Raw genomic sequence first — 17,506 nt, 5'->3', positions numbered from 1 at the left:
TTGGGTGGGGGACATTTATTGGGTGCTGCAATAAGTTATAATAGTAATAATAATAATAAAAGCACTAAATTGATACCTTCTACCTGATACCCTAAGGTGCTTTAATAATATTGATTGCACTTCATAACACCAAATTGAAGTATTATCTGACTTTTATTGATGGAGAAAATGAGGCACATAAGAGAAAGGGATGGAGAGAGGACAGAAAGCAGCCACACTTCCCAAAACGTTCTTGAAGATGAGTGGATTGCCTGGGTCTTCATATTCCTGGAGAGCTCTTCAGTTTGTCTTACAATGATATCACATTCGGAGTGTGACACATTCAGGTTATCTTCTTTAACTGAATGGTGCAAGTAACATATTGAGTGTTTCCCCCTAAAATCAAAGTCTCCCAGAATGGATGTTCCAGGAAAATCCTCCCAATTTCTGCACAGTAGAATCATAGAATCATAGAATATCAGGGTTGGAAGGGACCCCCTGAAGGTCATCTAGTCCAACCCCCTGCTCGAAGCAGGACCAATTCCCAGTTAAATCATCCCAGCCAGGGCTTTGTCAAGCCTGACCTTAAAAACTTCCAAGGAAGGAGATTCCACCACCTCCCTAGGCAACGCATTCCAGTGTTTCACCACCCTCTTAGTGAAAAAGTTTTTCCTAATATCCAATCTAAACCTCCCCCACTGCAACTTGAACCCTGAAGTAGCCTGAACACTATTTCTAATCTGTCCTTATTTTCATGCTTGGTCCTCAGGTAAATTTATAATCACTTTCTCTTCTGAAGTTCTGAAAAAATACATCATCAAACAGATATTTAAGACCCCCTATTTTTCTGTTTATGTGAAGCAAAGTGGTTTCCGCTCTCCCATTTATTATATTCGTGTTAAACCAAACTGGAGTTTGTGAAAACCCAGTTGGGTGGATTTTATAAGTATTTGAGACCAACTCCCACAGTGTTTTGCTATTCACAATAGAGGAGCTAGACCAGAGTTGGGCAAACTACGGACCGTGGGCCACATCTGGCCTGTGGGACCATCCTGCCCAGTTCTTGAGCTCCTGGCCGGGGAGGCTAGCCCTAGGCCCCTCCCCTGTTTTCCCTCCTCCCCCGCAGCCACACTGGCAGCGTGGCTGGCTCTGGCTGGGCGGCAGGGCTGCGAGCTCCTGCTGCTCTGAGCTGCATGGTAAGAGGGCAGGGAGCGGGGGGGTTGGATAAGGGGCAGGAGGTCTTGGGGGGCAGTCAGGGGACAGGAAACGGGGGGGTTGGATGGGGGTGGGGTCTCGGGGGGCCTGTCAGGGGGCGGGGGTGTGGATAAGGGCCTGGGGGGCAGTCAGGGGACAGGGAGCAGGGTGGGTAGGATAGGGGGTGGGATCCCAGGGGGGGACAAGGCACGGGGGGTGGGGGTTGGATGGGTCGGGGGTTCTGAGGGGAGCAGTCAGGAGGCAGGAAGTGGGAGGGGGCGGGGGCCAGGCTGTTTGGGGAGGCACAGCCTTCCCTACCCAGCCCTCCATACAGTTTCGCACCCCGATGTGGTCCTCAAGCCAAAAAGTTTGCCCACCCCTGAGCTAGACACTTTTACTTCTCAGTGTTGCAGCTGCCATGCTTATCTAAGCTACCTGACCTTTAACTGGAAATCTGGTGGAAAAACAGCCTTATTTGTGGGATTTGATTCTTCTTCCTTCTGGTTGAGCTGGAAATGCCACCAGAACACATTTCTTTCCATATCTTAGCACTTTCCATTCTAGTCCATACTGGAATGCAGAAATAAAGGTAAAAGTGTCCAACAAAGAAAGTTAACTAAACTTTCTAAAAAATCTTTAAAACTAAAAATCTGGGATCAAGTTTTCGGCAGAGAATCAAATAGGGAAGTTGTTTTATCTTAACCTATTCACTCAACTCCAGTACTGAACCCTCTGTTAGGTTGAAATGGATTGTGTTGCTTAGTTTTAGTGCCTCAAATATGAGCATTCACAGTATAAATCCCTGCTCCCACTACTGCTCTGTATATATAGTGGGCTTGATTCAACAGGCATGGAAAGGGTGGTGTAATTATTTAGAAGCAGGAATAATAGTCACTTGGGTAGTGTATGTGTAAAGGAAGCACATACAGTGGTGATGTAAACCTGGAATAACTGCAATGGTGGTGGAACTACACCAGATTAACATCAGTATAATAGAGCAGAATTTGATAGCAGACAGTAGATAAATCAGCAAATATTTTCAGAGTGTAAATAGCTAGGAGGGGAATTATTTAACATGAGAAAAAAGTTAAAACTATGGTAAAAGGGACTGCATATCAGTAAAATCTTCCTGACCATGAGATCTGTTAGGCTGTGGAATGATCTCTTGAGGCCAAGGGTGGAAACCCCAATCCTTGTGATATTTACAACTAGAATGGACAAAACACTGGCAAACATTTTTTAGGGAACAAGGTGACCTAATAGGTCTTTCCCATCCCTACATTTAATGGGCTGCATTGTTAAAACCTGCCTTAAAAGGTGAAATTTTACATCTGCAATTAGAAAGTACCTCAAACTTGCTTTAGAAGTTGAACTTCTTAGTACACTGATGCAGTCAAGGGGTAAGGTTTTTAAGTAGCACTGACTGTGCATAAAATTTGTGCCTACCAAACTGCAGGTGTGGAAAGGGAAACCAGTTTGAGGTTGGAATGAAAATTAGGCAGTTTGATTCTGTCTTGTAACAAAATAATTCTATAATCTGTCATTGATGGCAAATGTTAAATGAAGTCTGCCCATCTCTAGAAGCTGTTCCATGAGAGGTTAAAATCTCAGTAGTGCTTTCTGTGGCTGTACATAGATGCGCAGAAACTCCCACACAATCCCATTGATCTGGACAGTTTCCCACCTCGGCTCAATAAAATAAGTCCTAATGCCCAGACTATGTACGCTACACTAGAATGTGTAGTAGATGTTTTGTGTACTTCCATAGTTGCTGTATTAGCAGTAAGTACCTTTGCTTTTGAAAGTACCATGAGAAACTGGAGTACAAAAGGCACTATATATAAACCCAATTTCTATTCTAATGCTTATAGTCTGCTTATATTGGCGTCAAGCTGTCTACTGTTGTGTTAAGAGTGTTAAACACCATAGTTGATGGAATTTGTCAATAAAGCCTAGTTGACAATGACCAGATCTGTTTCTTTCTCATAATGTTGTCCCAAGACTTGTTGCCTTTAAATTTTGGTACATTAAGTGGATACATAATTGGTTAAACAACCACAAACAAAGAGTTACTATTAATGGAGTGATGAAAGGAGGTCTCAAGTTTAGTTCCACAGTTCTTAAGTTTAGTTCCACAGGGATCTGTTTGGGTCTGGTGTTATTTAACATTGTTATTAATGACGTGAATGTAGGAGTAGAGAGCATAATGATCAAATTTGCAGATGACACAAAGCTACGAGGGGTTGCAAACACTTTGGAGGATAGAGGTAAAATTCAAAGGCATCTTGATAAATTGGAGAACTGGGGTATAGACAACAGAATGAAATTCAACAAAGTCAAATGTAATGTGTTACACTTACGGAAGAAAAAACAACTGAACAAATACAGAATGGGGGATAATTGGCTTGGCAGAAGCACTTCTGGGAAGGATCTGGGAGTTGTGGGGATCCCAACTTCAACATGCATAAATAATGTGATGCAAAAAAAAAAAAGGGCAAATGTAATTTTGGGTGCATTAACGGTGGCATAGCATGCAAGTTGTGATAGGTGATAGTACCACTCTACCCAGTGCTGGTTAGACCTCAGCTGGAGTACTGTGTCCAATTTTGGTCACTGCTGTATAGAAACAATGTAGAGAAACTGGAAAGAATCTAAAAGTGTGCAACAGAGATGATCAAAGGGATGGAATGCAAGCCATATAAGCAAAGGCTGAAGGAACTGGTATGTTTAGTTTGGAAAAGAGAAGATTACGGGTGGACATGATAGCAGTCTTCAAATGCTGGAAGGGCTGCCATAAAAAAAGGTGGAGAAAAATTGTTCTCTCATGCCGCAGAGGGCAGGACAAGAGGCAGTGGGTTCAAACTACAGCATAGCAGTTTTAGATTAAATCTCAGGAAAAACTTCCTGACTGTAAGAACAGTAGGACAATGGAACAGATTGCCTAGGGAAGCCATGGAAGTTTCTTCATGGGAGGTTTTCAAAAACAGGCTGGATAGCCATCTGTCTTGGGTGGTTTAGACACAACAAATCCTGCATCTTAACAGAGAGTTAGACTAGATGGCCCTTGTGGTCCCTTCTAACCCTACAGTTCTATGATTCAATGATTAAATTCCATAGGCCCTATTATCTGTCCCATCTTTGTGCAACTCGATCTATAGTTGGTTGCTTTCCTCTTCTAATTAGAATGTCTTTTCCATGCTAATTCAATCCTCCCAGCAAATAATTGATGTTTTACCTCATATTTCTTCTTTGTGTCATCAATTTAATATGTTCCTAAACTGGTCTGAAAATTACCCTTGTGAAACTTCAGTTGTCCCTCTGATCCATACTTTCAATTCTCTGTGAGGTTCTCTTCATGTCTTGGCACAAGCTCGTCCACTTTGCAGCGCTAGTCACCTTCCCTATGCCTTCCCTGTTTTTTCCAAGGAATTAGTGCTGTATAACACTGTAACGTAATGCTATAGACAATCCCAATGCTTTCCATAGTGAGCAGGGACATAATCCCTGGTCCAAACAGCTTGCAAATGAGTTAATTTGCAAGAAAACAGCTTGCAAATGAATTAATTTCCAGGAAAACTGTAGAAGATGAAAGGTGAGTGGAGAAGAGGAAGCAAGGAAGCAATACCCCAAATAAGGTTGTTAGGTTGAAAGTGATCATTCTGTACATATTGCTGCTCTTGGATAGAGAATGGAAAAGCAGCCTTGCTTGGCTAAATATCCTTGATGCTAGGATAAACTTGCCAAATGTGATTCAAACAAAAAATGTCGAGAGCTTATGGATTTAAAGCTGTGCTAGACAAAGCTCTGAAAAATATACTGTAAGGAGCCTCCTGCACTGGACTAGATGAGACTGAATGGGTCTCTTCCTCTCTAACTTCTGACACCAGTGATTCAAGGCACAAACGTGAACAGTTTGCTTTCTGTACACTAGTCGGCTGAAGTTTATTCTTCCTTCGTTGTCTGCTCTGTGATTCTTGCTTAACAGTTGCAGTGAATGCAGAGTGTGTCTGAAATGTAAATATTCCATATTACGTTTAAAGTAGGGCTCTTATTGCTTTCCTCACTTCCCCACAAGGACCCCTCTTGTAGTAGCACTAGAGTCAAGAAGCCATTCTGATTGTGAGTCATCTTATTTTTTTCCCTACTGGCTTCTGGTACCACTAATGTTTTTAGATGACAAGAGAATCCCTCTGTCTCTCTCTTGACCCCAAAAACATATTCGCTCTTTAGAACCCCATAATTGCAGAAAACATATTTAAAGTGAGACACACTAAAGAAACATGGCTACAACAATACTGCATACAACAATGTAAGTTTCAGTGTAACGTGTCGAGCTTCCCCTGACTTGAGGGATGAATTTGGATCAGTTGTTGGATCTAGATCCTTTTCCTCTTACTTCCCAGAGATACCTTACTGATGTTATAATGATCAGCAACTGCAGATCCAGTAGATGGTACTTTCCCTTTGAAATCTGTAGAGAACCAGAACACCCACATTTTGGCAGACGTACTCTTCTGATGGTGACCTATTTTGAATGAGATAAGTCTCAGGATCTGCCCATTTGTGGGCCTTATGGATCCCATGACATGTATTGCAAGAGCAGGGATTTAATGCTGGGTTAAATTCCAATCTGGGTAATTAAACTCTGCCTTCCTAAATTCCCTTTCAGTATGGATGGAGACCTCTTTCACTTTCTGTCCTGAACAGTTGTGAATGTTTCTATGTTCCCAGCAGTCCTGAAGAACTGACCCCTTATGAGACACATGACACGGTTCAAAAGCTTCTCCTCTTTAATACACTGAAACCTCATTTAGAAACAGTCATTGGGATTCATATTTATGATCAGCAGGCAGAGACATCTGATTTGGTTTGTGGTGATGGATTAATAAAGTGGTACTTATATTGTGCATAAACCACTGAATTTCCTTTGCATGTCACAAAGACAGATACAACAAACTCCTTTTGTGGTCTGGCTTATAGCCACTGCATATCTCATTTTATTTGTTTTGCCTTCCTAAAATAGCCTTCCTTCCAGAGAGGTTATTTATTATCACCTGTTTCCAGTGAAGAATCAATTTTGTTAAATCCGGCATGCTACTGGAGAACTCACCAGTGCCGAGTGGAGCAATTACTTCCTATATCTTTCTTACAACACTCCTGTTAATACATCCCAGAATTATATTTGTCTTTTTCATTACAGCATCACATTGTTGGATCATGTTCAATTTGTGATCCACTATAACTCCCAGATCCTTTGCTGCAGTACTACTGTCTAGTTAGTTATTCCCCATTTTGTAGATGAGCATTCGATTTTTCCTTCTTCAGTGTAATACTTTACACTTGTCTGTATTGAATTTCATCTTGTTGATTTCAGACTGAGTCTCTTGTTTGTCACGGTCATTTTGAATACTGTCCTCTAAAGTGCTTGCAACCCCTCCCAGCCTGGTATCATCCACAAATTTTATAAGCATACTCTCTACTCCATTATTCAAGTCATTAATGAAAATGTTGACTAATATGGTCCTACCAGACCTAAGATAGACCCCTGTAAGACCCCTAGATATGGCCTCCCAGTTTGACAGCAGACCATTGATAACAACTCTTTAAGTACAGTCTTTCAACCGGTTGGGCATTCACCTTATAGTATTTTAATCTGGACCACATTTCTCTAGTTTCTTCATGCACTAGTTTTCAGATGCACCCTTTCATGTGCATGCTTATCCTCCAAATGGCTGAAGGGAAGAAAGACTGATCAACAAAATGATTAGGGGTATGGAACAGCTTCCGTATGAGGTGAGATTAATAAGACTGGGACTTTTCAGCTTGAAAAGAGACAACTAAGGGGAGATATGGTTGAGGTCTATAAAATCATGACTGGTGTGGAGAAAGTAAATAAGGAAGTAGTATTTACTCCTTCTCATAACACAAGAACTAGGGGTCACCAAATGAAATTAATAGGCAGCAGGTTTAAAACAAACAAAAGAAAGTAATTCTTCACACAATGCACAGTCAACCTATGGAACTCTTTGCCAGAGGATGTTGTGAAGGCCAAGACTATAACAGGGTTCAAAAAAGAACTAGATAAGTTCATGGAAGATAGATCCATCAATGGCTATTAGCCAGGATGAGCAGGGATGCTAACCCATTCTGTGAAGTGTCCCTAGCCTCTGTTTGCCGGAAGCTGGGATTGGGCAACAGGGGGTGGATCACTTGATGATTACCTGTTCTGTTCATTCCCTCTGAAGCACCTGGCATTGGCCACTGTTGGAAGACAGGATATTGGGCTAGATGAACCATTGGTCTGACCCAGGGTGGCCATTCTTATGTTCTTATGATCCTAGAATAGATAGCACGATCATTACATGTAGTGCAGTTGCCCTGAAATATGTATCCCAAATTGTAGCAGTGCCAGTTAATGTGTCAGAGTAGTGGATGGAGCCAAATTTAAAATGCTAGATGATTTCCAGTAGTAAAAGTAACTAATGCAAAAGGACCTAACCAGTTTAAAAAGATAAGCTGACTTTAATAAATAATCAACAAACAGCACACTGGCAGTGTCATAAAACTAACAGGAATGCTCCGAGTGATGATCCTTACCAATTAGCCTAGTAAAAACATTGATGTTGGGCATATTGTTTGCTACAGACTACTACGTACTCTCACTTATTTACCTCTAACCATTTGCCCAAATTAATTAAATTGTTTATTGTGAACAATGATAATTTTATTATGCCAAATTAGCTTTCCCTTTTCTCATTACTTAATCATTTGTTACAATCAAATACCATGGTTTTAATTTTCATGCAGTTGGATGCGCTTTACTGTGTTTTATAACCCATTAAATCTCAATGTGTCTAGGGTTTTGTTGAGTTTGCCGTACTGTGCACGTTGATGCTCAGTTTCCAGTAACACATGCTGTTTATATTCGTGGCTTGTGTTGCCATTGTGATGGTGATAGGGTTTGTGTTTCTTCCCTTGCAAGATCTGTGTTATGGCTGGGATGCAAATGTTCTGAAATAGAACATGATCATTTTTCTTTGTGTTAGTAATACTGGTGATTTACTTTAGCATTTCAAATATTCTTGCATTTAAAAAGAAGCGTGGCCACATTAAACCCATTCTCCGATAACTCCGCTGGCTTCTCGTTCGTATAAGGCTCCAGTTTAAAAACTTGCTGTGGGAGGGTAGGTAGGTGTTGGTTTGGGTTTTTAAAAAAAAAACAAAAAAAAACTTGAATAGAGTTGCTCCCCCTCCCCCCTCATTGACCTCACCTCTTTCTATTCCTCTCTTCGTTGCTTTGGTTTCCAGATGGATTCTCTGCCTCATGTCTCAGGCTCTTGGTTCAAGAGCCTTCTCCTCTAAGATGCCTGCCATCTGGAAGAGCTGTCCCATGTCTTCTGACTCATTGACTCTCTCTTTATGTTGAAATCTGAGCTCAAAATGTGTCTTCTCTCTTGCCTGTGTCTCTTAATCATTCTCTCTCTCTGTTTAGTTGTACTCCTGCTGTTGCTCTGTGATTTAACCCTGGAAAGCATTTGAGGATGGTGTCAGTATATAAGATATAAATTACCTGCCAGATCTTGCAGTCCAGGACATTACTGGGAGTTTTGTCACTGATTTCAATGGGAGTAGGAGCTGAAGTTGCATTGTGTTGTGTTATAGGATAAATGAAAATATACTCTGGAAAAAAGGCAATGAATTGTAAGTAATAAAACACTGGGTAGTGTACCTTGTGGATCATCGAGTTAAGACCAACTTAAGAACAAAGGGCTTTAGCCATATAAAAAATGCAATAACTTTTCTTCTCCCCTGTATTCCCCCAGAAATAAGCAATTTACCATCTCTTATAGTTACGTAAAAATAAGGGGAAAACTCAAGCCCTGGTCAATGTAGACCCCCACTATGAGATTAGCATGAGATCAGTGATGATGCAGAAACTACCTCCAGAACATTAAAGCCATTTCTGCATTTTAATTACCTGTTTAGATTATATTTTTTGCACAGCAATTGCCTTCCAGATGTGCTAACAGTCTCCGCTCCCAGTGAAGTCAGCAGGACCTGTGGCAGCTGATCATCTATGAAATTCAGGCCATAAATTAATTGTGGTCAATTACTACCATTCTCCCCACTCAGCCTTCACTAATGGCATCAATGGCATTTTTAAACCAATAAACTCTTCATCCCTTGAGATTTATAGCTAAAACCCTCATTTTAAAACCCTCATTTGTTTAGCCTTTATTGTCAACAGCTCTATTCGTCCCAAAATTTCAATGCTGGTTGACTCTTGGTCTGTGAAGGGGCGTGACTGCAGTGTCTTGCACTCATTGATGTGTAAGCATAGTCCACTTTCACCTGTAGGAAAATGCCTCATTTGATGAATCCTGCAAAATAATTGGCTTGACTTTTGCTTTCCAATAGAGATGCCCCTGCCATCCTCCTTGAACAAAACACCTTTATTTTCTAAGGGCAGCCTGAAATAAAGCAGCACTAAGTAAATGGCACCAGACAAAGAAAGGGTGGGAAGTGGGCGAGTGGGGTGGAATTAAGATACAAAGGCTCCTTTTTTCCCTCAGAATAACTTGGCATAATTACAGTGATTCCTCTTTCAATTCTATGTCCCACAAAACTGATCAACCATTTGGGGGGAATTTCTGGTAGATTTCATTCTAAAGAGAAGCTCTGACTCTGCCTGCGGGATGATGATGTGTGGTCTGTGTTGTGTAGGAGTGGGAGGTCAGACTAGATAATGATAATAGTCCTAAATTGTGACCTATAAATCTATTCCACCCCAAAAAACAGTTCAAAGAATGTTGCAGTTTCAAAGTCAAGCACACAAAACTTTAATGCCAGAACGAAGGCTGCCCATTCCCCTTCAATTCATCCCCCTTGTGTGTTTGCATTATCATGCAGTCTTTAATTATGTGATCACTTGCTATTTTTTCACAGGACCCTGCTTCATTCAGTACACGGGAAGGGTGGTGCTCTGGGGATGAATCGGGTCTAGAGCAGTGGTCCCCAAACTGTGGGGCACGCCCCCGTAAGGGGATGCAGAGGGATGTTCGAGGTGGGGGGAGGGGAGTGCTGTACTTCCAGCCCGACTCCCAGACCAACTCCGCCCCAGCTTTGCTCCTCCCCCAACCCTGTTCAGCCCCAAGTCCTGCTCCGCCTTCAGGCCCAGCCCTGCCTTCACTCCCTCTCTGACCCCAGACCAGCTCCATCCCCAGCAATATCTCCATTCCGCTCCCAGACGGGCTCTGCCCTCATTCCCTCTCCGCTCTGAGCTGGAGCGCCTTCCCCATCCCTAGTTCCACCCCCAGCTCTGCCTTCTGCCCAAGCTCCACTGCTGAGGAAGCCTTGGCTGCACAGTAATGGAGGAGGAAGGCGCAGACAGATTCCATTACTGGTAAGAGGGGGCACGACTGAAAAAGTGTAAGCACCACTGGCTTAGAATGGAGGAGGTTGTTGGCTGTAGAAAGCTGCTTCATTTGTTGCAGAAGTTGAAAGGTGTCCATTGAATGAGGCAGGGGTGGGAGGAATGGAAAGGATGATTTCATGGTTAAGGCAGTTGAATGCTGCCCTGGAGAGCTGGATTCTATTCCAGCCTCTGCCACAGAGTTCCTATGTGATGCTGGACAAGTCACATAAACCCAGCTTTACACAGGTGGTCATTAACTGCATGTTCCTTGTTTTCTGTGTGCCCATCTTGAGACACCTCTGCCCAACCCAGAAGAGGTGCTGAGCGCTCATGAGTACAGTTGAATTTGATTGGATCTGTGCTTTCAACATATAATGTGCTATAGAAATGCTAAATACTTGGAAAATCAGAGCCTAGGTGTCTCAAGTTGGGACACCGCAATTAGTAAACACTTTTAGCAGTTTTGTCTTTAATCTCTCTGTGGCTCAGTTCCCCCTCTGTACAAAGGGGGATAATAACATCTAATCTCAAAGTGTTGTGAAGTTAAATTAATTAATGTTTGTTAACCCATTGTACACTATTGTGACAGCACGAGGAAGAAATTCATAATTTTATATTCGGTGCACAGTTTGAATGATGTGCAATCAGTAAGTCCTGGGCCACATGTAGGAGGATAAAAAGAAATATTGAAATATTATTGAGTATTCATTATTGAGTATTCATTGTTCAAATATTCATTGAGTGAGATGGGGTCCTATGGAAGAAATAGTCTGTGAACATCTAATTAAACACAGTATCATAATGCATATGCACAACAGGGCCAAACTGATGTTGCACAGGCAATCTTAAGGCTAGTATTTCCTAACTTTTGAATGCTTGACTTTACCAACCAGAACATGCAGAAGAAAAATGCTGCTTTTACCTATCTTAATTTAAATGAAACAAGAACAAAAACAGTTTCCTTACCTTGTCAATTTTTTTTAAACTTTCCCTTTTCTTAGTGGTTTACATTTAACACAGAACTGTACTGGGGTCTCTGCTTCTGTCTGATTGCCTACTTCTGGTTCCAAATGAGGTGTTCGGTTGACTTCATAACTCTGGTGTTTGTAACTGTGAGGTTCTAGTGTATATCCCTTGAAGGGTTTAATCTAGTGTTACACTATAGCACAGCTGTCCAGAATTCAGCCAGAGGGCCAGATGTGGAATCCTAAAATAGGGGCCATAGCTGCTCTCTCCCTGTAACTTCAGGATGAGGACCAAGCTGACAAAATGGCACCTTTAATTCATCAGAGTTCAAACAAAAAGCAATTTTTACTCACCTAGCAAAGGTTGCAAGTTGAAGGCAATGTTGATCTTGTAGGCATTTAGTTTCAATTGGAAAAGATAAATTTGTGTGCAAATCAGCTATGAAGCCCTCTGAAAACTACTCCATTTTCAGTGAAAAGATTACCAGGATTAGCTCTTGTGGAGTGTCCATTACCTACCTGACATGATGGCCGGGGGGACCATTAGTTATTATTGTGTGCATATTAGCATTAGCACTGACCCTAATTTCAGAATCATTAGCGTAATCTCTCTGTGTGAGAGACAGCCACCATACTGCCCAGGTGGTGACGCTACGGGAGGCGTTATGCGTAGTCTCTCCAGGAATGCCTAGAAGAGAACAGTGAGCAGTAGCCCTAGCTGTGCTGTAGGTGTAATGTCATTTATGTAGTGTGCACAGGCCCACACAATGGGACCTGAGCAAGATAAGGACTTCATCGTTTGCTCCCTAGTGAAATTTTACCAGTTTTCCTCCCATCCCAATCAAGGGAAAATAGGCTTGAGAATTATATTGAATATAGGGCCATTTAAATGCTTTTGTGTCTTGTACTGGTGCCTAACAGAGTATTCCTGTCTTGAAAAAAGTAAATAACGGTATGAAAGTAGTTTTCATGTAGCTCTTCAGCCCACAGAAAGATTAGGTTTTTTGCCAGCATAAGAATCAGACATTTTCCAATTTTAATAATGAGCCAGTTCTAACAATACATGCTCATGGTCAAAAATACAACACAAGATTAAAATGTACAAGGTCTTCAAGGGAGATCTGTGGTTGCTTAGGAAACTACACATGCATCTCAATAGATCTTTAATTTTTGGTTTATTTTAATTGTATTCTTTTGTTTTAACTTGTTTGCAAATGATATGAAAGCTTGATTTATTAAATGTTTCCTTATCATTTTTTTAAAATCCCAAACCACATTTTGATTCAGGCATGTTTGGCACCCTGTTTTCTGTCTTCCCTGTTGTATTTGAACTTCAACATCTGCCCGATCAAAATTATTTCATGCAGTGTGGTCCGATATTAGAGTTGAAATATGGAAGGGAAATGAGAAAACAGGATGCAAATGTGCCTGAACCAAAATGTTCTTCAGCATTTTCAAAATACTCGTGACATTTTTTTTGCCACTTTTGCACTACTTCATGTCCTAGGATGTTATGGGAAGATATCCCTGAAAATATGCCCGCTGCAGTTTGGCTAGAGCAGCAGCTCTTGGGGAGTAACAAATGAGAGATCTCCGGTAGCAAATAATGAGATGGTTGTAATGTGGCATCTCACTCTGCTTTGTGAGATGCCACAACGGCCTAAACTGCACGTCTGAAATATTGAGACCCAACTGGATCAAATCCTGGAGGGATAACTCATCTTTTTTCCAAGGTAGAATAATTTAGTTTCGTGTCTGTTTGTGTGGTGCAGTTTAGGGGTCTTTCGGATGAAATCTTAACAGGCTTAGTCTTATTTGCTCTATACAGATGCTAAAGATCCTGTGACACTTCTTGTAACAGAAGTGGTTTGCCCCAGTGTTTTGAGCAAGAATGTCCTGCCCTCCCTTCTTGTTTTGCAGCAGCACTCTGCGCTAGCAGGTTGCTGCCCTCCGTCCTCAGTGGTGACAGTGTATCAGGGGTACTGTATGTGAATAGTTTTGTATAGTGCTTTTGGGACCATTCAGAATGGAAGATGCTATGTAAAAGTGAAATATTATTTATGTAAGTTTTTCGGAAATCAGACCAAAAACCTAGAAGTGAGAAAAGGAACTAAGAAGGCTGGGCTATAAGAAAACTGCAGACTTCCCTCGCTGGTGCATAAAGAACAGAGATCAGCTATGACATTCCATGGTTCTGGAGCAGTGTGTTCTAGTGGGTTAGAAAAGGGGACTGGTAATTAGGACTTTTGGGTCCTGTTCTTCACTGCGCAACTTTAAGCATTTTACTCAACCTTGTTGTGCCTTGCTTTACCCGTCCACACAATTAGTATAACTCCTGCCTCACAGGGAGTGTTGTGGCACTTAGCATCTGTTAAGCACTGTAAGGTCCCTGGCTACAAAGTATGAGCAGAGTACTGTTATTATTATTGCAGTAGTAATGGATCTGGGTTGTACACAAGAAAACCAGACCATTAAAGCTGTGTGAGAGGTGGGGCAAGGAGATTAGATTTAGATATTACAGGAAAAACCTCAGTTTCTTATGGGGGGCAGGAAAGTGGACAAAGGAGTGTGGCTTTTCTGAGTGGAGCCTGCAGAAATGGGACAAGAAGGGAAATTACCAAGAGTGCGCTCTGTTGGGCAGTTGAGGAACAGGATCGATACCAGCCATGAATGAAGACACTTGCATGACTCCCAGCCTGTGTGTTCTTCTTAAGAAGTTAACTAGCTGATTAGAATTTAGGCAACAATATAATAATTTAATGGCACTTGTGTCTGTATCTTTCTTTCTTTTTTTTTTTTCCATAGCATCCTCTTTGCAGACATAGAGGGGTTCACCAGCCTGGCCTCCCAGTGCACAGCTCAGGAGCTGGTCATGACGCTGAATGAGCTCTTTGCCAGATTTGATAAGCTTGCAGCTGTAAGTTTTCTATTATAATTCTGATTTTGGTTTCTGTTACACGATTGATATACTGCACCGGTTCACTAGATTTCTAACGTTCACTGCCCTTAAAGGGCAAGTTATTACAAACATGAAATGAAGTTTCATACTTCTCCATCTCTTTCTTTTTTCGTTTCCTTTTTGTAGGAAAATCACTGTTTACGTATAAAGATCTTGGGCGATTGCTATTACTGCGTGTCTGGATTACCAGAAGCAAGAGCTGACCATGCACACTGCTGTGTTGAAATGGGAATGGACATGATAGAGGCTATCTCGTAAGTAGCAGATTCCCCAGGGAGAGAAATTTATTCCATCTCTTAATGCATGAGATAGCTAGCTCATTGAGCTAGAGGCCAGCAGAGAGAGGGTATATTTGGGACCAGAACTGGCACACAAATGGACCTGACAGTAGAAAGACGGAAGCCTGATTCCACTAGAACCATCTGGGGCATCTAAAATGCTTCCCCTCCCCGCAACTGGTGTAGGTCATCCTAGGCATGAAAGGTGTCAGTCCCAAAAGAGAATTTTTCAGCAAGGAAGAGGCATGTGAAAAGAGGGTTTCTAATGGAAATCTGTCTGTAACCTTTGTAGACCGCTCGTCATTCTGCAGTAGCTTGCCCCTTTGCTTCTTAAAGGGAAAAATGCTGCCTACTAACCTGATTTGAAAAAGGCCCAATAGGGTGCAGATGTAACGTGTAGGGGGAGGAAAGGCTTGGACAGGATTTTGGTGAAGCTACATGAGGACAATATGATATAGGCCTGTGCACCAGAAAGGCTCCAGCCACACCAACTTAGGGGGTGGTTAGGATCAGGGCACTGAAGGATGCTGCTGGTGCCACAACCATGGACGCCACTGCAAGCCTGAGGGTGCTGTAGCAGCTGCAGAGTGTGTACTTGGGATGGGGAAAGAGGATCGTATCCTCACAACTGCCACAGATCACCCTTTCATCCACCCTGTGCCAAGTCATCTTCCTGAAGATGGGCACAAGACCAGAGGATTTGTTTACTGGTGGGTGGACGGCTTCTTTCAGACTAATTACTTAGCAGCAAACAGTTGGGTTTGGCTGTTTATTCACAGATAAGCAGCCTGATGCTTCATTGCCTTGTTTTCAGTTGTTTACACTGCCCTGAGCGAGTGTATAAAGCCAACGGGTCAGAACAGTAGCGTTCAACACCTGCTTTGCCGTCCCTGTGAACAGGCATAAGTAACTACACATGGGGCAAGGCTCAGCAATGATAAAGTCTGTTTTACAATGTTCAAGAGATCTTTGTAACTGTTAATAAATCTGAAACATTTTCCCTGTGTTCCTTAGAGTAGGTGGAGGTTGGGGGAGGCAGGGGGAGTGAGAACAGAAAATCACTTATTCCCGATTTAGCAAAGAATCAGATTGTTAAATGCCTTTCATCCCATACAAAGTGGGAGGCAAGCTTTAAAGGTAGAGGAGGAGTTATTTGTAAACCCTAGGGTACTAGCAGCCCAAGGTATTTTTTTCAAGGCAAGATGGGTTGCAATTCAATAAAGAAGCCTAGACTCTTCAGGCTTCATAGGGTATGTTTACCCTGCAATTAAACACCTGCAGCTGGCCCGTGTCAGCTGACTCAGGCTCATGGGGCTCAGACAGGGTTATAAAACTTTGCTGTGGACACCCGCCTCTGGGTCCCAGAATCCAGGCTCCAGCCCCAGCCATCTACACTGCAGTTTTGTAGCCCCACAGCCCAGCTGACGTGGGCCAGCTGCAGGTGTTTTAACTGCAGTGTAGACATACCCTAAGTGTTACTCAGCTGGGCGGTGGGTTTACAAAGCCATCTGTCAAGAGCTATAGATTCTTTCAAGCCACTCATGGTAGAAAGTGAGACCTTTGCTGTTAAATGTAATAGACCTAGTATTTTCTTGGTAGTACAAGTTGTTGGAAATTATTCCTTTTAGCATTTAATAAGATGCTGCCTAACCTGCCACTTCTTTGTACTCCACATCAATTCCATGGGATTCTTTACTACAGCCATTGAAAGTAGGTTATTCACAACTCCTTTTATATATATATCTCAAAGGTGAAAAGTGCAAGGAAGCAGCATGTAAAAATAAGTGAAGTATTTTATTATATATATAATAGTCCAGGTATGCATTGTGTATGAAATGAGGAATAGTTGTTGCATGCTAGTATTATAAAGAAGTCTCTTATGTGGAAATGCTGCTTTTCAAACCACATACTTGTGATCTGAAAAATGAGACAGATGTGTGGGTGTTTGTTTATGCCCTTGAAAAAATCCCAATAATAAGGATGTACTGTACCCAGCACAGTAAATACGTACCTTGAGACTTGATCAAGATAAAGTGGAAATTCAATCCAATTTACTGAACTGAAGGAGATGAGAACTGCAGAGCCTTTACATTTCTGTTTTAGATCCTTTAATGCTATAGGAGCTGATCCTGCAAAGGACTGAACACATGTTGGCTCCCAATGGAATCAGAAGGAAATGTGGACACTCACCACATCACAGAATTGGACCTATATTGAGTAGTTCCAGCTCTGAGCAGATCAATTAACATAGGCATAATTGGTTACAAATAAATATTCTCAAAACTAGATAGTGCGGTGCACAGAGGACACGTAAGTACCGCGATGAGTACGTGGAAAGATAGGCTTCTATTTATGTATATATCTTTAAGAAAACAAGAGGAAAAAATAAACAGCCTGTGTTATCAGTTCATTTGGGAGCAATGAGACAAGGTTCAATGATAACACCATGGTAAGTCAAAGTATCAGGCTTTTGCCATTAGAAACATGTCAAGTGTTAGATTGTGGGGTCTTTGGGAGAGGGACCATATCTACCTCTATGTTTATATAGCTCTTAGAACAATGAGGTCTCAATCCTGATCAGGCTTTTGAGTTGAAAATACCACTTTTATGAACTGCAGTTGGAAACCTTCTTAAAGAAAAGAAAAGAATAAACAAATGAAACTGAATTTGGGGAAATTTATTTTATTGACTAGTGTATACAACTGCTACTCGTATG

At 41.8% G+C, this 17,506-nt stretch overlaps 1 protein-coding gene across 1 annotated transcript in view; it reads left to right on the top strand.

Annotated features, from left to right (window-relative positions):
• Positions 1-17,506, top strand: part of ADCY5 (adenylate cyclase 5) — a 336,865-nt gene that overhangs the window by 231,011 nt on the left and 88,348 nt on the right. The window contains exons 4-5 of the mRNA XM_077829909.1: positions 14,359-14,470; positions 14,639-14,766. Coding sequence (XP_077686035.1) covers positions 14,359-14,470; positions 14,639-14,766 — 240 coding nt within the window. The remainder of the gene's footprint in view (positions 1-14,358; positions 14,471-14,638; positions 14,767-17,506) is intronic.

Source organism: Eretmochelys imbricata, chromosome 11 (genome assembly GCF_965152235.1).
Source record: "Eretmochelys imbricata isolate rEreImb1 chromosome 11, rEreImb1.hap1, whole genome shotgun sequence".
NCBI classification, from domain to species: domain Eukaryota; kingdom Metazoa; phylum Chordata; order Testudines; family Cheloniidae; genus Eretmochelys; species Eretmochelys imbricata.
The sequence above is the reverse complement of the archived record's forward strand: the minus strand, read 5'-3'. Positions and strand labels throughout refer to the sequence as shown.